At 32.0% G+C, this 22513-nt stretch overlaps 1 protein-coding gene across 1 annotated transcript in view; it reads right to left on the bottom strand.

Annotated features, from left to right (window-relative positions):
• Positions 1-7476: 7476 nt before the first annotated feature.
• The window catches only part of LOC134695170 (pyrokinin-1 receptor-like), a 32410-nt gene continuing 17373 nt past the window's right edge, over positions 7477-22513 (bottom strand). Inside the window, exons 2-3 of the mRNA XM_063556376.1 lie at positions 13167-14294; positions 7477-8695 (exon numbers count right to left, since the gene is read on the bottom strand). Of these exons, the coding sequence (XP_063412446.1) occupies positions 8127-8695; positions 13167-14088 (1491 nt within the window). The 5' untranslated portion in view covers positions 14089-14294 and the 3' untranslated portion in view covers positions 7477-8126. The remainder of the gene's footprint in view (positions 8696-13166; positions 14295-22513) is intronic.

The raw sequence follows: 22513 nt of genomic DNA, 5'->3' as shown, positions 1-22513 counted from the left end.
TCTATATAAAAAGTCTATCGTTCCACATAACAGTTGATTCCAATACTAATTGAGTAGCATTGTCATTTTCCATTTTGAATGTCGATGTTTTCGCCGGGATCTCCTACTTCCTCCACCAATGCAAACGTACCATCTTGATGTACCCAATCAGCGAACCAAGTATGATGATGTTGCGTCTAACATCAGCATTCGATCCCAAGCTCCCTGAGCTTCAGTTGCTGTTTAAAACATTATGTGCTCGATTTACTTAATGGTATTTAACTTGTGTTACATTTATATGACAAATCTTGTCCATTCGTTTTTGATGCGTTTTGTTATTTGATTTTGCCATGTGATTATGGACTATCCGAATTGATTTTCCTCTAAGTTCAGTATTTTTGTGATTTTACTTTTTATTACCCCTTGCGCTCCATGAAATCCAATACCATTTAAAATATCATAGGCACTTGACTGACCCGATGGTATTTAACTTATATTACAACACTTCCTCCTTCACTAAATTAGATTCAAAATCTATTTCCACTCACCGGGTACTTAAATGACCTGATGGTATTCAACTTTTAATATATTCGTTTCCCCTTAAGCGCATTGGCTGTCAGCAGCTTTCTGTTGTTGAAGAAAATAATGGATGTTGAGCATAGGAAGAGAAGACTTGATTAATGGCTCCAAAAAATTTCTTACTCCTTTCGGTAGTTAAACAGTTATCTAACGTCCCATCCCTTACAAGGAAAACAAAAACAGAAGATCAAAGTATTCCCGGACATGTGTATTAATGAAGGTATTAATGTCTTACGAATATAATACAAAATGAAACGCGCGTCTGGCGTAAAATATTAAATGTTGATCCTCGTATCTATGAGGAGTTTACTTGCAACCGCTGGGTCGATGCCACTGCCCCGAGGGCATCACCAGCCCAGTAGTCAGCACTTCTGTGTTGACTTGAGCTATCATTGATATGTTCATAAATTAACTGTTAAATAAACTTTGAACTAATGAAAATCTAAGGCTTTTCTTCCTAAGGAATATATGACCTTAGCTGTATTTGGCAAACCTTTTAGAAATTTTTTGTCCTAAATGCTCTTCAATTGTACTCTATTTGGCCTTTCAAACATTTTTTGATTCGAGCGTCACTGATAAGTCTTTTTTAGACGAAACGCGCGTCTGGCGTAAATATTGAATTTTGATCATGGTATCTATGGTGAGTTTATTTGTTATACTTTTATTACAAAGTGTTTTAATGAAACACCTATATAATGTGTCATCATTACTCTCTCTTATTTAAGCTTAGAATGTTTTGGTGTTGATTTTTTATGTCATTTAATATTTACTTTTCTGTGTTCAGGTATGTTGTTTTCTTCACATCGAAACATACTCGTGCAACATTTGTTTCATCGTTGTTCTTTCCTAAGCTGCAAGATTCAATATATTGTTCTTGCAACACTATAATTAAAGTATCTTTTTATATACAGTTCTCTTTTTTCTACACAACTGTATGCAGTATATGATCCAAGGAATGTGTGGGATAATAATAAAGCTTTTGCTTTAAAGCTGCTTAGCAAACCTGTTTGTTAAAGTAAAATAGAAATAACTTCATCCGATTTTCTTACGTTTCTTACGTTTCAACTGTAGGTTTTCAAAGTCTGATGTATATATTAAATTCATTGTCCTCGCTGTCTGAATGGCTGTAATTGAAAAAAAAACACTACAAGGAGTGAGTCTGAGTGTATGGGCATATAATAAGATATTTAACCTTTTTTTCGTCCACTCTTATTTATAAACAGATTTTCTTTCATGAAAGTTCATTTCTTTTGTACTTTCGCATCATTAGAGGGCATCAACCCTACGCGATAACCTCAACCCTATAATATGATCACAAAAACTTTCTTTGGAAGAGCTAATAAGCTTTTTATAAAGAAAAAGAAGATTACTTTAATTCAGAGACTCAACAAATCTATACAGGATATCGCTAAGTTCTTTATTGATTCCCAATTAAGTCTTTTAGTGGTTTAAAGGAGTGAATAGGAGCGAAAGGGCAAATGAAATCCTTTTATGCCGCACTGTTATACATTTACATAACATTCTTTATTTTTCATCCGTCAAAAACTCATAAACATTTACAACTAGCTGAGACAATAAAGTCTCATTATTTTGAATGATTACGATTTGGCCATTTGACATGTAACCTTGACAACAAAAAGGTTGGTTTTTTTTATTGTAAAGGATGTCTGTGTACTTTGAAGGTTGCGACTATAAATGAGATCAATCGTTTAAATTGTTTAGTGGCTGTAACTGGTCGGAATGTGCATATAGTCCAAATAATTGCTGTAAAAGAGGGACGAAAGATACCAAAGGGACAGTCAAACTCGTAAATCTAAAACAAACTGACAACGCCATGGCTAAAAATGAAAAAGACAAACAGAAAAACAATAGTACACATGACACAACATAGAAAACTAAAAAATAAACAACACGAACCCCACCAAAAACTAGGGGTGATCTCAGGTGCTCCGGAAGGGAGTAAGTATCAAACATCTTGAATCTAAAATGTGTTGGTGTTCAGGAATAAATTATTTGATTTTTTTCAAAGGGTAAGGGTAAAGAACAAGTTTGTTTCCGATTAAATTTCGAATTTATCTTTACATTTGAACCAGTGTTATTATCGGCTATTGACTATTATCATGCAACCCCGGTTATCAAATTTATCATACCTAATAGAAGAAATGTTTTGAAATATATAACGCAATTCTGAGTTATTATATTTTTTAAGACATAATAATATAATTCTAGGAGATTCCAAAGGCCAACTTTAAAAAAAAAAAGAAACGTTTTATTCGTACAATGGGAATTGAAGTTTCAGAATGTTGCATAAAAAAGCAAATTGTGTATCGTAAATTCTTGTATTAGATATCTTTAAACTGACAAAGTGATTTACAGCTCTATGGTTTATAAATATGACCATCGCAGTATAACAGTAACATCATCAGTGCAATTTTTGCAATAAGTGGTTATTCATTAAATCGGAGAAGTTCTTCCTTAGTAAATTGTGTCGCATTATTTGTACAACTATAAATTATATATAGATAAAAATAAATAAAACAAGATTATTTTCTAAGATATTTAAGTCCCACTGAATCATCAGATTTTTTTTCATCATTGTAGGATTCTCTATTTAAAAACAAGTTGTACTCATGGCGCAGAAATTTTTCAGGCTTTGAGAATAAAAAACTGTTCATTTGATCGAAAACTTACTCATTACATTAGCATAAGCTGATTTTATCTGCAACTCATTCTATTAACCAATTGGTTCCAGTTTTAGTTTCACTGATAACCGTAAGAATTGGATACCATTGGATACCAATAAAACCAATGGACTAGCAAAACTAAATGCTGTCAAGGAGATTTAGTTTTTTTAAATACAATAGACAATGAACGGTACATCGATGAAGTATGATCTACGAATGCTACTGATTTTATTCTGTTGTTTTCCTATAAGAATTAAACGAAAATATAACGAAAATATAAACCACCTTTGTTTTCGAGAATGATTGCGCTCGAGAATGATTGCGCGCTGCATAATTCGAAATAATGACGTCTTTTGGTGGTGGATTAAATCTCAAATTTGGGATTTGATACTTTTTAAAAGCAATAGGGTTTTATAATGTACAAAACTGTGTTTTACATTTATATTTGTAAATTATAAATGCATATTGATATTGTAGCATACATAGGGAAATGTGGATATTAAAAGAATAAACGACAAACAAAGTGTGTAATAAAAACTAATATAAATATCTGCATATTGGTATATTTTAAATATTACTGCCACTTAGCAAATTGTCCGATCAAACATTTAACGGTTCTTTACTATGTGTTTCCGAAATTTAGCCATCTAATATACTAATTTTCTACAAACTACATATGTAATTATTTCGAGAAAAGGATTTCACATGTCCTCAAACAATTAAACACCATAAACAACATCTTTCAATCATATTGATACAGGGAGACTTGTTAATGACCTGGTGGTATTTACAGTATCCCCTAAGATACCAGAGATCCTGGAGCCCGTGGCCAAATTCAGTCTTATCCGAGACATATTTACTTGTCAATTTCCCTGTCGAAGGTTTGTGGATGTTCCTCCTCCAAAACAAATGGTCGTCGTGATGTAACTAAAAAGCTAAATGTGATAAAGAGGCATTTCAAACATCAACAAAAAGAATAATCAATTAAAGATTATCGTGCTATGGTAGGCTTTGTGTTCTTGTCATTCGTTTTTCCTTATGTACTTTTATCTTTATATAAATTTTTGTTTTTCTTTGTTGACATATTTGTTTGTTCTTATTTATAAAGAGATTAAGATTATAATACAATCTTCAATGCTGTGCCCTTGTATTGGACATTTTTACATATTATGTCTGTTTGTTCTGTTCGCACATTGTTGTCAATATAACGACATTTAAGCGACTGTCATACAAGTGAGAGGTTTAACTAGTTAAAAAACCAGGTTCAATCAACCGTAATCTACATCAGAAATTGCCTGTACCAAATCAGAATTACGACAGTTGTTACTCATTCGTTTGATGTGTGTTGGGGTTTGATTTTGCCGTTTTGTCGTTTGTGTTCGGTATTTTTGATGTTTTACTTTTTACTAATTCAACATTTTGACACATGAATTTTGCAATTACAATTTCGCTTCGTTTTGATTTTTTTAAACCTTATGATCTACGTCCAGACACAACAGAGTCAGTGAACACAATTGAGTCATTTGAGTCAAACGGTACATTATGCAATATTAAAGTTAAGTTCAAACAATGCAGACTGAGCCTTAAGTTTGTCGTTTAATCCACTCCGGCCGAGGTTGACCGATTTCTAATTCTATATACATTCCGTCCTTTTGTTAAACTATCTTAATTGATGACTATATTATTTTACAATTTTCCTTGTAATAAAACTGTGTACACTTGCATCATAAGGCATTCAGTATAATAGAAAAAAAACATACTGCCCTATGGATGAAGTCGTGCGGGTGTTTAACTCGCTCAGTTAAATATTATCACCCGTGACTTCGTCTTGGGTGATAATTGATTGCCTGGTGTGTTAATCTGTCCTTACATTTTGATTTAAGAGCAGTACATTTATAAAACATATCTGCAAAAACATTATAGTTTCACATTACAATAAGACAACATTTCAATCATCTTAATACGTAATGGATTAGAGATGCATAATAACCTGGAATAATTAGGATTTTTGTGCTTATTCCACCTATCTATTGATATGTATGTGATGTACAAGACATTATCAAGATGCTTGATTTCTTGACAACATATTTGTTACGTTTGGAGGACGTGTTTTTCAACAGCCAGATGGCATTCCAATGGGAACCAATTATGTTCCTCTTCGTGCCGACTTGTTCCTTTACTTTTTTATGAGGCTGACAATATACAGGAACTTCTTAGGAAGAAAGAAGCGACGTTAGCAATATCCTTAAACTTTACTTTCCGCTATAGAGATGATGTTATCTCCCTAAAAGTTTGAGTATTAATTTTACCAGTCTATAAAAACTACTAAGGATGTATCAGTTTACAGAAGTAAATAGAATATCAAATACTGTTAATATATGTAACGTCTCAGTACCAATATTGCACTCCTTTAGAAAAAATAGCAACGGAAAATTTTTCTAATACTCTAAATAATTTGTATATTTACGATTTGACATTATGCACAATTTTCAACATAACTTAAATATATATCAACAGTGAAGTATTCACTGGAAAAGAAACATCTGTTAAAACGTTGCCATGCAACGTCCACAAAATGTAATCTTTTAAAAGAATGAGCAATAAAAAATATGTTACAGCTATACAATTTCTTTAAAACAAAAAAAATATAGTGAGCATGGACTTTAAAATTTTTTTTTTATAGTGATTAAGATGATAACGGGCGCACTATATTTGCGCGCATTTTTTAATTACATTTGCGCGCATTCATTTTACAGATAAACTCAGGTAAACATAAAAATAAAGATTAAAGGAAATTATAATTGACTATATATTTTTTTATTTTCATAATAAATCTGACTACCAATTATTAATTTTGAAAATATTTCTTAATTCAAACTATATATTGTTCATATTGAATTATAAAACCAATTATAAAGTTATCATTATAAACTCCGTGGTATAGCTTAATACACGTAACTTCATTGCGAATATTTCAGAGTGAAAAGGTTAAAGTTAGTTTATAAAGTTACACCAAGGCACAAACATGGAGTTTCGACACGTACCTACATGTAAAGTAATGAAATTATCAATACTTTTACCTTTATCGTTAGCTATGTTTTAGCGTTTTAACATTTTAACATTTCTATCTGTACATATTTCTAGGATTTAGTGCTTGTGCATAATAAAACGGACTTATCTTGCTCGAAATCCCTCTTCCACCTCATCGTTGGTGAGTAGGGGACCAAGACTAACGGAATGAGTACTTATACTTGTAAATAATTGAACTAATAATAAATAAATAAGTATTATTACCCGTATTTTACCTGAGTTTACCTGTTAAAAAAATGCGCGCAAATGTAATGATTTTAGCGCGCAAATGTAATGGTAATGCGCGCAAACGTAATGTACCGATGATAACACAATATTGACTGGTGTACCTCTATTTTTGACATTTTTACTCTTTGAGTATGTTTGTTGTGTTCATGCATCGTTGACAATGTAATGAAATTTGCTGCGACTGTCATACAACTAAGAGGTTTAGCTAGCTATAAAACCAGGTTCAATCCACCATTTTCTACATTAGAAAATGCCTGTACCAAGTCAGGAATATGACAGTTGTTATCCATTCGTTTGATGTGTTTGGACTTTTGATTTTGCCTTTTGATTTTGGACTTTCCTTTTTGAATTTTGCTCGGAGTTCAGTATTTTTGTGTTTTTACTTTTCATCATTTTTTTTTTTTGAAGAAATTTACCGAAGTATCCGCTTTTCGAATTTAACGGATGTGAATTTAAGCATGGATGCAATTTGGGAAGTTCTCATTACAAAATCATTGTAAATTTTCGGTCAATAAACTTTGTATCTGTAGTTAACTTCCTGAGGCAAAGTTGACCTTTGATGTATATTGCTGTTCAGTTTATAACCTTTTAGGTTTCGATGTTCTGTAATGTTTTATATACTATGCATTTCATGACATGTGTGGTAATTTCTTTCTACGTATAATATACAAATGCTATTATTCATTTAACACAACTGACATTGGAATGGGATGTGTGATGGGTTGTTCGTCTTTTCCCCAGTTATTTAAAGCTCTAAAGTGTTTGTGTTGGGTTTTTTAAACAACATTTTGTATTAACATTTTGGTATTGGTTTGTTTGCTTTATATCAACATATTCTCTTGCATAATTTGATAAACTATTGTTGTGTCTGCAACACCATAACTGAAGTAGTTTCTTGTGGACAGTAAATGTGTTCTTTTTAAACACGATCATTAAAAAAGGTTATAGGCCATAAGAATCTTCGTCCGATTTTCTTCAACTATACTTATTTAAGTAATGTATACATATCTATGTTATTGTTCTCTTAGTCTGTCTGACTGTAATGAGAAAATACGCCAAAGAGGAAATTAACAGGATTCAGTCTCAGTGTATGTGCAAAAGATATCCAACTTTTTTTATCCATTGTTTTTTTTTTAAACAATTTATCTGTTCATGATAGTGTTTTTCTTTTGTACTCTTGCATCATTAGCGTTTCTTTTTTACAATTTAATGTCTGTCGTTAATTTGAAAGCATGTCTATGCTTTAATGAGTTGCATTACTTTTGTCAATTAGTAACGGACATCAAGCGTAGGCGATAACCTAAACCTTTTAATGTGATCACAGAACCTTCCATTGGAAGCGATAATAAGCTTTTTATTAAAAACAAAAACGGATTACTTTAATTCAGAAAGCCTCCAAAGAACTGTCCAGGATATCACTGGTTTCTTTGTTGATTCTTAATTAAGTCTTTTTATAGTTCAACAAGTGAATAAGAACGAAATGTCAAATTAAATCCTTATTTACTCGTGTTTATATCGCACCGTAACACACCTACATGACATTCCTTATTTTCCTTCTGTCAATACCTAACAAACACCTACAACTAGCTGAGATGTGTTACGGTTGCTGTCATAGCACTTAATTTGAAATAAAACTTTCTCTATTTCTTCTTCTTGACACATTTCATCCGTAGATTTTAAACTACTTCCGCTAATTGACGGCGAAGGGCTTGCCTTTTTCGTACGTTGAAGTTTCCTTTCTTCTACAACTTTGTCTTTTACAATTTTTTGCATTGATTTTTTCTTACAACTTCCTATAATTCCTAATGGGCCAACAGTTGTATAACTAGTTTCTGTTTGTCCATTTTTATGTACAAATTTGTAAGAAAAACGTCGTGTCTTTCGGCTTTGTCTTGGAATCTTCTGACAACATGATTTGGCAAACGTCTGTTTTAAGGCTTGTCTGAATTTTAACGACATGATACTATATAATATAGGATTGATTGTACAACTACAGAAGTAGCAGACACCGGATGAATAAAAGAGTATCCTATAGACTCTTAATAAAAATGGCGACCACGATTCTATGTTTGATGTCACCAAACGTTCAACATGAAAAGGTGCCCAGCAGACGAAAAATCCAACAACTACTGCCACTGAAAAGAGAGGAAAAAAGATTATTATTGTAATTTATATTTTGAATCATACCTTGATTTTATGTTACATTTATTTTGCTTTTTATAATGTTCTATTCAACATTTCAAACCTCATCCAAACTATGAAATATGCTGTTCTTTTGGCTAGACGATGACAATATATCCCGAAACATTCAAGAGGAAAAAAACGAAAAAGAATTGAAACTTCCTATCCTGCATTTTCAAACCAGGACTTAACTATCTAATCTTAGTAAGTACCACCTGAAGAATATCCCTGCATGGTTTGTAACATTACAATAATATGACTGATCTTGAAAGTAAAATCTTAATCGTATTATACATAGTGTCTAACTTTGAGCAACGTTTTCGTTCGGTTTTTTTGTTTTTTTTCTAATCTTAGTGTAACAATGAAAACAAACATCTTTTTAAAGTTGGTTCGAATTGATTTATGGCTCTTACGTTGTATCAAGTTCAACCAATCAGAAACTAGACGATACTAAGTCGACCATGTTTGTTGGCGAATCGGCACATAATAAAAGACTTGGTAAGCTTAGTAAAATAACACTGAAAAGATGGAATGTTAATAGGCGTTGAATAAACGTATTCTAAAGGTTACCAATTCAACACTGCGTTTTATTATATATTTTTTTAATATTTGTGTATTGGTATAAATATTGATTTTGTTATCAATGGATTTAAACACAGCTTTATATTATTGTTTTCTGATCTTTGTTACATATGACGCGGCTCTGTACTTATACATATTGTCTTTGTGTTATTATGCTATGGTAATTTTTTGAATTCTTGTCTTTCATTTAATGTGCTTTGTCTATATGCCTTTTTGTATTACTTTGTTACATATTTGTTTGTTTTAAAAGTTATTAAGATCATAACACAATGTTGACTGCAGTTCCCCTATGTTTGACATTTTCACTCATTGTGTCTGTTTGCTTTGTTCACACATCGTTGTCAATAAAATCGAATTGTCAGTAACTGTCCTACAAGTAAGAGGTTTAGCTAGCTATAAAATCAGGTTTAATCCATCATTTTTTACATAAGAAAATGTCTGTTCAAAGTCAGGAAGATGACAGTTGTTATCCATTCGTTTATGTGTTTGTCTTTTTGATTTTGCCATTTGATTACGGTCTTGAATTTACCTCGGAGCACGGTGTATTTGTCATTTTACTATTTACTTTTTTTTTTCTTTTTAATTCTTTTTTCTTATTATTGTTTAATTCTATTTTTTTGTTTTGTTTCGTTTGTACTTTGTATCGATCTGATGAGTTTTATTACTTTTCAACTGATTTTTTAAGTTTATTCTTATGTGGTGTCCGTGATGTTACACTGGCCAATGTATATAAATGGAAAAGTTGATGTGAGCAAAAGTCAGACGTCTGAAGTTCAGTAGTTGTTTAGTATTCGCTTGTTTTGGTTTTGTTCAATATTGATAAAGTTGTTAGTTTCTTGTTAGCATTGTTTTACATTTGACATTTCGGGTCATTTTATTGTTTCCTAGTATGGTTTTGCTCGTTATTGAGGTCCGTTCGGTTACCTATGTTGCTTACCTTCTACGTCATTAAATCTCTGAAGGAGAGCTTTTCATTAGCCCTCAGACCACATCTTCTTATGCTTTATGCTAAGTGTAATTGTTAAAATGATAAGAAGATATCATCTCGCCAATATATCCATTCAATAAACAAAAAAGGTAAGTATATAAAGTAATGAAAGGAACAATCGAGGCACATAAGGCAGGTGATCAGCTGCATAAAACATTTATATATATAAAAACAAACAATGACTTATATGTGTACACAGATTATATCTAGACCAAAAGTTTGAAATGCCAAACATACAGTTAGAGGTAAATTGTTTTGCCTTATCGTGTTCTTTTTTATTTTGCAATATCGGCTGTTGTTATTTCAATATATTGCTTCTATTTTCTCCTATCTTTATATTATCTTTGCAAATAATTTGTCTAAATAAACCACTTATAACGTTAGATTTTTGATATTATATTGTATAAATAAACCAACCACTTGAGATTAGTGAAACCCTTGAAAAGATGCTTATAACATTTATAAATAGAAACCTTGCTAATATCTCTCTCCCAAATAACTTGAATGAACACTATAAAGCTAACTATTCTTATATCTTTATTACCTTCTCCAAACATCTTTTATTTCGCAAAGGTACTTTATCCTCCCCAAAGGAACGATTGTCATTTCACGGCAACATAAAAGTTCTTTCTGTCAGTTTTAATGATTTTGATGCAGCTTCGATCATTGAAGTATGAAAGATTGAATTTACATGAAAAATTATCAAATAACGTTTTTCTACCCGGCAGCCTGTGCGGAAACTTAACAAAAATTGCATGTTTATTAATTTGACAAGCATAGACTGCCTTGAAGGAGTCAACAGTTTAAAACAAATTACATTTAGATAAAAACTTGATCGAAAAGTGCGTAAATTGCCTTATCCAAAGTGGCTTATTTCCTATTTGGCCTTCACTTTAAATTATCTGGATTAAAAAAAAACCACCAGTCTTGAATATGTGCAAATTGAGTTATACGTGCCGTAATGGCATGCGACCGGTATCAATAATTTATCGATGCCCAAAGCTGGTTCTTATAACAACAAATGTGTCAGAACCACAAGAAGATGAATAGAGGGACATCAAATTGTGCAGTGATAATCATCACCCACAAACATTTTATTGTTTAATACTTTCGCCGTTTTTTTCTCCTTTCATAAAGGAAATTTAAACTTTCATTTAGTAACATAAAAACAAATGTGTTTCTTTGCCTCTGTTTTTCTTTCCTTTCTATATTACTGAATGAAAATCTGAACTGCCATTTTAATGTTTTATGAAGATCATCCATTTTGCATGTATATTTGCGTTAAAGAACCAAGAATGATCTAAGTATATTGATGATATATATATCCGAGGGAACCGATTTAATAAGAAATAACAGAGGAGCAACATTTCAGTTTCACACGGGACACAAAAGTCATGTTCTTATTCCCTTCAGAGAAAAGTTTGGGTTTTTTGACGGCGTTGTTTCTTTGGCCCATTCCTGCTGTGTAAGTATATTAACCAACTCGTATTCTTATCTATACCCCTGTAGTGACGTTTTAGATTTCAATAGGCATAGTGTTGTTAGGCTTTTGTCAAAGATAAAGGTAGATTGAGTACTCACAAACGTTTAGCCCTGTCATATAATTGATTTGCCTATATATCCCAGGTAGTGAGCCAGGGGTTGTCATCGGTTGCTGTCCGTCACTATTGTTTTACGTTGAAGTGGTAGTATAAATAAGGCCGTTAACTATCCACTCTTAATTGTTTCCTATTTTGAAATCTTGAAATTCCGCCGGGAAGACTTTGTGCGTCAATAGATATAGGAAGATGTGGTGTGAGTGCCAATGAGACAACTCTCCATCCAAACAACAATTTAAAAAGTAAACCATTATAGGTTAAAGTACGGCCTTCAATGCTTATTTCTGCATGTTCTGTTATGATGCATTATTTGAATTTTGATTCTTACATTGTTACTAGTATCAAAATCCAGGGCTTTAATCGAACGCTTTACATTGTTACAAATATCAAAAACCAGGGATTTAACCGAAAGTCCAACTGTTGGTGTATATTATACTTATTTTTTCATACAGATTTTGAAAGTATTTTTAAAACATTCACGGTTACCTGCAAGCGTTTAATTCAGAAGCAAGTGATAAGTGTAGCGTCAATATAATCGAAACGGTTTATTGAACCGTGAGTGGACAGGAGGACATAACTAATGCAATGAATCAGTTATAACAAGTGATCATCGGTAGACTCAGAAACACGTCCTTCATAAGAACATCGGCAAATACATTGACACTCTCTTAAAAGACCTAACGTGACTATATCTTAAACTTACACTTTCCTCTGCCAGCATAGAATGAAGAGTCACATGCACATGGTCATACTCTAACCCCTAGCTTTGATTGTGATTTGTAATAGATAGCAAAACCATGATATCACTAACCATTAAAAAAATTGCACACGATATTAATGAATGATAAATTAAAGCTACAATATTAAATTGAGGGCTGTTGAATTATATAAAAAAAAAACACGCATTTGATTTGAAAAAATATTTGAGTTTATCATTGGTATGTAATAGCTTAAGAAATTCCGTTATTGTCATCGTTTGTGACGTTCCATATTAGTACCATAATAAAGCATTACAAATATGATAATTGTGTTTTCTGTAATGCTTAATTTTGTGTCCAGGAGCAAACTTCCTAAATCTAAGCTTGTTTACAATTTGTCATAATTAGGGTAAATGATTATCGAGTCAAAACTAATTTAAATGACCATCAATTTAACTCAACACGTAAAAGATTACTCTGAAGCAACGGAATTTCTGGCAGATATCTGAACGCCTACTGGGGAGCTGTCGTTATATAAAAAGTTAATTGTATATATTACCTAACATCTTTATAACAGATTTTCTGGCCCTTGATTGCTGTTTGACATGAAGATCAATTCCCCTAACATGTTCTCTAGTTGATGAATCTGCTGAGGATCGACGCATAGATGACCTCCGAATAGCCAAAGCAATCAAAGTATATAATATACTGATGAAAGTCATTGGAAATAGGAAAAATATCAGAGACGAAACAAGAAAGGTTTCTTTGATCGTCTTTTTGTTAGTACACATTGCTGATTCTTTTATAGTCCTGTTGTTCTCGTCCTGAATATATACAACTCCATACTGAATAGTCTGTGGAATAGATAATATTGATGCTATGATCCATGTGCTGAAAATGACCCGCACAGCGCGGTGTAAACTGGACATTTTCTGTGCTTTCATTGGGTGACAGATAGCAACATAACGTTCAACAGTGAAGGCAGAAATTGTCAGTATGGAAGTATAAGTTGATAGTTCTCCAAATAGAGCTCGTAAAATGCAAACAGTTTCACCAAATACCCACGGATACAAGTTCCATATTGTATACAGTTCTGATGGTAGTCCAGCACATAATAGTAAAAGGTCTGCCACAGCAAGATTGAATAAATAATAATTTGTTGCTGTGTGCATGAATTTGTTTCTAGCTATGACAATACATGTGAACACGTTACCCAAAAGGCCTGTTAGAAATATGATAGTGTATATAATTGTAATAGGTATAACTATGGACAAACCGTCTCGACTGGGAAACATTTTGTCTTCCAGATATTGCCATACATCCTCATCTTTTGGTTTTCTAGTAACTGAAGTATTTTTAAGGAGAAATTTAAGAATGTCCTTAAATCCATTATGTCTGTAGTGGGAACAGTTGAGACTACCCGATGAAATACTTCCATTTTTAAAGAGATTAATGCACGAAAGTAAATCTGGATGAGCCATGGCATTCAAGCTTATGAATTCAAAGAATAGAATTCTAAATATTTCTTCCGTGTTCGATTCTACATTGTATTTATCACTTATTCACGTATAAAACTTTCACAAATGACCGCCTTGCTGAATACAAATTATTCAAATTCTGTGTCAAATAATTGAGATTTAGGTTAGTGTATCTGTCATAACATCCTTCCCATTTCCTGTTAATTTACCTGAAAAAGATAAGATATTACCGTAATAATGTTGATAAGATGCGATTCTAATTTAGATTAATGCGAACAGTTTGGAACATTTGTCATTTACGACGTATCTTCGATGAACCATCGTGATAAAAGCTTTGTTCTGTATCGATAGTCAGAAGTTAAGTATTCTTAACGATCACGGAACTAGTTAAGCATGTGATTATTGCCCAATGACTGTCAATATCAGGAGGTTAAATTATGCTTGACAAAATCTCCACAAGTAAAGTACAAAACCATCTTTAACATAACATTCTAATGAAGATTACTGTCACACAACTCGAATGACATTATGTAATTTTCTCCTCTCGTTTAAGCGATATCACAAGGATTTTTAAACGATGTATAATTGTCACTTTCAATGCGATTTCCTGGAAAAATTTTCATCGGAACAGGAAAAGTTTTGGAATGCAGAAACATTCAAAGTACCAAAACCAAAGTTCGATTTTGGTGTTGATATACATGTACTTCTCATCTTATATCATTTGCCTAACTTATATACTTGTTATTGTGTTACTCTAGTCATGTTTGGGACATTTAAAGCTTGCTGTTCGGTATGAGCCAAAGCTTCGTATTGAAGTCTGAATTTTAACCTATATCTATTGAAATTTTTCACACATTGTGACTTGTATGTGGAGTTGTCTCACTGGCACTTATACCACATTTTCTTTTATTACACTTTACGTTGAAATTATAGATTGTGATTGGTTTATACGAGGGAGACAATTTACTCTATCCCATGACTCAGCGGGAGACTTTTTTAATGTCACTATCTCGATCAGACTAATCAAAACTAAATGATTTGAGAGACAACGACATCATTAATGTTAAAGACAATATCATGTTCTTCGTTTTGATCCTGAGTTTTGACCTCAGATATTTTTCAAAAACTGTCGACGTTTACTTTGTCTGAAGGACTCGCAGCCTTTATTTTCCTTACATAAAGACAACGTCTTCGGCTGTCACGGATGTGTGAATAAACCGAAAATATTTTCATTGAATGAATTTATAGCTAAAATTGATATAACTTATATCACTTAATCCTTTACATTTGTAATTTGTAAATTTGTAATATCCACCTGTTCAATTGTATTATTATATTTCATGCACTTTTTTGCAAAAATATTGTTTAAACTAACAGTGTTAAAGCAACCATATGAATTTGATTTCACGTGCATGTGAAAAAAATCAGGAGAGTCTCAGTCTTTTTAGATATATATATCAAATTACATGTTATTCTAAATCTCTCTCTACTCTAAATATTTCCTTGTCAGCATAACCTTTCCCTGCTTACGGTATGTGTATAGTACTGTGCCGGTGCATACGTTCATCGAGTGTAAAATATAGGTATGGAACGAGTGCTATTGCAGATAACATCAGGTACAAACTATTTTAATTAACCTCTTTGGTAAAATAGTTGCTTTGAAGTAAAGATGAAATGCATTTATAAAAACTGTACTTATCATCACCTAAAACTTAATTTACACTTCAATATTCTTGCGAAATTAGGCATTGTCCTTGGACCTTTTTTGAAGTCTTGAACTAAGAATATGTTTTTATGTCGTTATTATTGGATTGAAGTCAGCTGATGAACTCAAAGGTTATTAAAAGTTGCCATAAAGCACATCGGAAACATAGCTAAAACTGCTACAAGCTCTTCAACATCATTTTGTCGTTAATCAAGTTCAAGTGGAAATGCTTACGTGCGAAGCAATCTCAGGAAGCAATATAATAAATTGGCTAATTAACCAATTATTTCTGTTTTCTTCCGTATTTCCATAGAAAGTGATATACAAAACTGTACTGTGCTTATGTTTTGCTGTTACACCAAATGTTATAGGGAGTATTGAGGTTTACAAACATGTGTTATCCCATCAAATCCAATAAGTGTCTGTCTTAAGTCACGAGCCTGTAATACAGGCCATTGGATTTTTTCGTTTTAACTTATTTCACAAATTGTCATGTCATAATCTTTTATAGTTGACTATATGGTATGAGTTTTGCTTATTACTTCAGACCGTCGCGTGACCTAAAGCTGATTAAATCCACTTCATTTGGACTTCTCTCATTATTTCATACTAATACCTGTCGACTTATTTCCGAAATAATCAAACAGAGACTTACTTATAAACATAATACCTGTCCACTTATCTCCGAAATAAATAAATATAGACTTAAAGTATATATATCTTCCATTAACACAAACGTCCATACAGAGTATACATTAGGTACAGAAATTTCAATATCTATAGCTGTTAATGGAATACTTAAGCATTATATTACAGGAGATGTACCATAAAGTACCAACTCGATAACATGTTCTTAAAGCGCATTTGTTCAGATAACAGCAAGACACATATATATCTTCTGCAAGCATAGTAACTGATTTTTAAATCACATCAGTTCGAATTTTAGTATTTGCGGATTAAAGTCATTTTGATCTACAATCTTTCTTGAATCAGCAGAAATAGTAAATTAACTATTTCACCACCACTTTTAAATGCTATATCAAACAAACGCATGGCATTATTTATATATTCCCCTAAAATGTCAAATTTATTTTAGTTAGCTTTATAAATACGGGCAAAAAATAAATCATCGATTTTCTGTATATTTTTAACGTAAACGATACAATTGTAGATAGTTAAAACATGCAAATAATTTGCTAACTTTTACCGCCTATTATGAAAGATATTCTTTTAGATATTTACGCCCGAAAAATATAAACATAATTTCTGGCAAATCAGACGGAAAACCGCAGACACATAAGTTAAGGAGTGTATGATGTCTTAATTAACCTAAAGATCCAAACCACATATTTCTTTCATTTTTAAAGCATGTACAAACAAGAATGTGCCCCAAGTACACGGATGCCACACTTGCACTATCATTTTCTATGTTCAGTGGACCGTGAAATTAAGATAAAAACTCTAATTTGGCATTAGAATTAGAAAGGTCATATCATAGGGAACATGTGTATTAAGTTTCAAGTTGATTGGACTTCAACTTCATCAAAAACTACCTTGACAAAAAAACTTTAACCTGAAACAGGACGAACGGACGCAACGACCAGAAAACATAATGTCCCTCTACTATCGTAGGTGGGGAATAAAAATACAGGCTAGTGTTAACTTGCATACTATTAGTTGGCTTGAAAACTATTCAGCAAAAGAAGCAACACAGTGTTGTTTGTTTTTGTATTTTGTAAAAGTCAGACACAGTACCTAGTGAACATTACTGAAATATTTCATCGAAAACTATGGAAATAAAGAATAAAAACATAACAATAATAAGCATCAACAAAGGAGATCCCATACTTTAAAGTAAGACTGGTATCTTTTGGAACCTGCCGCGATTGTCTTTTGTTAACGCCAATGCGAACGTCGTCAACCTGGTGTTGATATAATGATTATGTACTAGACTGGAGTTAATAATCTAGGTTACAGTGATCGTGCTAGATTGTTAGGATGATTATGATGCTTTGTGTTTAAAGTAGTTAAAGGTTAACTGGAATGCGTGTAAAATAAAATTAGATAACTATATATAAAGTTGATGTTTTCTTTATTAGTTCAAAATTGTGTTTTATTTATCATTACTTGTTAATAAACCAAAATACATACATCATGTTGGGAATAAAGCATTAGCAGGAAATTAATGGCCAGAAGGAAACACATCAGACATACAGATATACATCATGATCCGTGATCCGTTTTTAAACTTTTTTAAGCATCTGAAAAAATTACTTCTAATCATAATTTATAGACATAAGATACTTAGAAACTGATATTTAATTGACAGAAACCATTAGATATACGAAAAGGTTATTCATATAGAACATAATTACAAGAAAAAAAAGTCATTGAATTAACTTCATATATATCTACAATTTACAAGACACATTATTTAGTATTAGAGGTTATGGTTTTCTTTGAATAAAACATACATATGTTTGTGACATCGGGTTCAAATAAAATTAAAATCTTTCATCATATATATATATATATATATATATCAGATTCAGATGTTGAAATTTTTGTGAACACCCTTTGAAAATTCTATTAATATGAAAGCTTTTTGTAGTGTTAGCACTTTAAACAAGTTTTAAACAAGAAGTACACGTATACCCCATTCGCACTATCATTTACTATGTTCAATGGACAGTGGAAATGGAGGGGGTCCCTTATTTGGTATTAAAATGAGAAAGATCGTATCATAAGGATATGTGTACTAAGTTTCAGATGATTGGACTTCAACTTCATCAAAAACTACCTCGACCAAAAACTGTAACCTGGTCCGAAACTTTAATATAAAGCGGGACAGACAGACGGACGAACAGACGGACGGACGAAAAGACGGACGGACACACAGACCAGAAAACATAATGCCAAAAAATGGGGCATATAAAAGGCTTCATATTTTATGTCGACACTATAATAGAGTATCAGATATTTCCCAAAATGAAAATGTAATATTTGTGATTGAGTATAGTAACTGTACTGAAAGTGACCAATTTAGGCTCTCTATACTGACTGTCTGTTTATAATTTGATTAGACCGCATTTGATGCTTTGTTTTATACAGAAAAAGCGGGATACTTTTAGGAATAGTTTATCATATTTAAATAGATATAAATTACAGACTACTTCACAGCATGTGGAAAACTAGTTACCACTTATCATCGATGATTGTTTACTGTGCACCATATTAGCAAACGTTCGTCATAGTAAACACATTTGTAATATAATTTAGGAAACAACTGCACTTTTCGGTGTATTATTGTTCCCCCAGGGATGGGAGATCAATCAAAATATATCCATTATCATTAATAAACGACGCGGATTTATTTAATTTCAACAATTTCTATACAACAGCTGTTTTTGTATCCCGGATAGCTTTCAATTAATAAAGCAATTACTATATTGACATTTCAATGTTTATTTCAATAAAAAAAAATCACCGAATCTTTGTAACTGTTTTATCATATTTTTATTATTGTACGAATATATCTATAATTATCAATTAAAAATTATGTTATCGCTTATTAAGTTATAAGTATTTGTATATATTCCATGAAAAATAAACAGAAGAAAAGTTGTATAGACTTAAGAATCAGCAACCAACAAAAACATGGGATAGTGAGACTTATACCATGCCATCACTATGCTGAGCAAGTCTAAAATTCATACCAGTTAACGTGTTGAACAAGGCTAACATTCTTACCAGTAACACATTAAATAAGTCTAAAGTTCATACCAGAAACACAAGGAACAAGTCTAAAATGCTAGCCAGTCACACGACGAACAAGTCTAAATCTATATACCAGTAACCCGATGAACAAGTCTAAATCCATCCGAGTAACATGATGAACAAGTCCAAAATTCATACCAGTAACACGATGAACAAGTCTGAAATGCATGCATACCAGTAACACGACGAACAAGTTTAAAATACAAACCAGTAACAAAATGAACATAACATTCATACCAGTAACACGATGAACAAGTCTGAGGTGCATACCAGTAACATGACGAACAAGTTTTAAATTCATACCAGTACACACAAATTAATATCAGTTATACGATGAACATGTCTCAATTCATACCAATAACATTATGAACAAGTATAAATTGAATTCTATCATTAACATAATGAACAAGTAGAAAAATTCGATCCGTAACTTGATGGGCTAAAAGTCTAAATTTCAAACTAATAACACAGAGAGCCAGTCTTAAACTCGAACCATGATAATGGATAAGTATAGTCTTTAGTCTGAAGCAGTCTAAAATTCGAACCAGTTACATGATGAGTTATTCTGAAATCCATACCACTTACATGATGAGTAAGTCTAAAATTGAAACCAGTACCATGCAGAGCAAGGCGAGAATTCAAACCAGTATCGCATAATGAAGATCTTGAAATGAAAGCCTGTACATATTGAGGTATGCATCAATGCATGGAGAGTATAAACCATATTAAACACGGGATCATATGACTGCATGATAAACATTATATGTTATTTCCAATAACTGACTGAATGTTGCATTCTCCGAATTGTTAATTAAATTTGAATAGCTTTCTTAAGTCACTGATTGTTTTGTCCGATGTTTAAATAACCATCTATCAACAGAAACAAATGAAAAGAGCTTTGGGATCACAAAGACAAGATGACTGGTAGGCTGCCAGGTGATCGATATCAGCTGATTACCTCAATGTCTTAAGCTAGAAATTACTTAAATAACACATGTTTAACTTAAATAAATAAATGAAAAGTGTTAAATTAAAAGAGGATTGGTTGTTTTCCTTTTTACGTCATATGCTTCAGATTTAAATCAAAATTGAAACAAGTCTCAGAGATGGTGCAACAGAAAAGCGTGGAATTTTTGTGTGGCAAGAGGTTGGTAAAATTAAAGGTTTGAGAAAGATCTAGTGTTGATGAATATTGGTATTGTATGGTATAAAAATGCTTCCCACTTCTGTCACCTATTTGATACACACACTTTGTTAAATATCCTAGGTTGGTCGGTTGATTTATCGCAGATTTTTATAGGGAAGAAATTAGGATCCAAAACTTCTTTTTTATATTGACATACACTAGGGTATGTACAAGATATTTTTCCCGTACGTCTTATACCATTCAGGATTTTGCACAACATTAACATGCATAGAATTAAAACGAGAGGCTATAAGCTATAAGTCTATGTACATCTTCAAAAAATGGAAACTTTGCAACATTGCAGATTGGAATATAGTTCATGAACAAACTAAAATTTCTATTTGTTGATCTCGTATTCCTAATATTTTTCTGATTAACAAATGGTTAATTTCTTCATTTATTGTCAATACGCCGATAAGAAGTTGTCTGACAGTTTTGATGTAAATATAGACAATAGATATCTCACAACATTCTGAATAGTTTAACAGCATTCAGATTTGTTTCTATCTATAGTGGTTTTAAACACAGCATTTTGCCCTATTTTCTAATTAAAACCATTGTAGCAATGTTCGTAAGCTGGCGGGGTCATCTTTTATACTACAATGATTGCGACCAAGTTTGCTTTAGTTTGGCCAAGAAATTTTGGGAGATTTTTGTTTAAGTGAACGGACAACAACGACAAAGATATTTCCAAATCACGTGTGCATCCGTCCTTTCAAACCTTTCAAACTTGTAAGATCTAGTGTTCAAAATTCAATGAAAAATTAAATGATAATAAAACGAAAATCGCGTCTAAATTGAAAAGTTTATTTTTGGGACCTTTAATAACTCTTATTCCCAGAGAGGAACAATGTTTGGGGCTTATTTTAGAAACATATTGATAAATTGAATACAGCAGTTCAATATAAAATCATACGAGTTAAGCGTTCACTATTCTATTAAACGAAATTATTATTTTTCGCTGACCCTTACGGATCCCTTGTTTTAGATAATATCTTGACAGGAAGCGTATCAAGTGATGAGCTTGGTAATTTTTATCAGTTTTTACATTACCATTCTTTTATTATTCCTAAAAAATGCATTTACTTCAGGATTTCCGGTTGATCAGTAAACTAAGAAGATTATCAACATAAAGCCTATCGAGGAACAACGATAACCGTTGATAGTTGGAGTTTGATGGACCGGATTCTTCCTGTTGAATTTGCTTGGAGTTCGATATTTTGTTATACTTTTTTCGATAATTGATGCACCTCTTAAACAATCATTTGTATTGTCTAAAACACATTTGTATATTTATTTAGACACAATCCGTAATGTAGATTAGCAACGACATCAAAGTCTTTTTTATGACTATAAATTATATTAATTTTGATGGAAAAAAAACAAATAGTAGAAAATCTATATAAACACGTATATTTGTCTTATTATTAACATATTATAGTTATCAACTTTCCCAAAAAATAATTTTGCAATGTTAAGGCTAAAATAGCTATGATGTTAAGTAGTAAATGTTTTATTTAAATATATTAAACTAAAATTGAATCAAGAATGTAAGTGATTAAAATATTACTCTACCTCATTGAAAAAAAAGCCATTCCATTTTGTAAGACTTGCAGATGTTGCGTTTCATTACCGAGACGAGTTCAGTATCTCTGACACATGTTTGTTTGTTTCACTGCATTCCTTTCCGTTCGTTTTAAATCAAGAGTATATGATCTTAAAATAATGGGTCATTATGAGCTACGTATCAGAAATTTATT

This window comes from Mytilus trossulus, chromosome 1, assembly GCF_036588685.1.
Source record: "Mytilus trossulus isolate FHL-02 chromosome 1, PNRI_Mtr1.1.1.hap1, whole genome shotgun sequence".
NCBI classification, from domain to species: Eukaryota; Metazoa; Mollusca; class Bivalvia; order Mytilida; family Mytilidae; genus Mytilus; species Mytilus trossulus.
The sequence above is the reverse complement of the archived record's forward strand: the minus strand, read 5'-3'. Positions and strand labels throughout refer to the sequence as shown.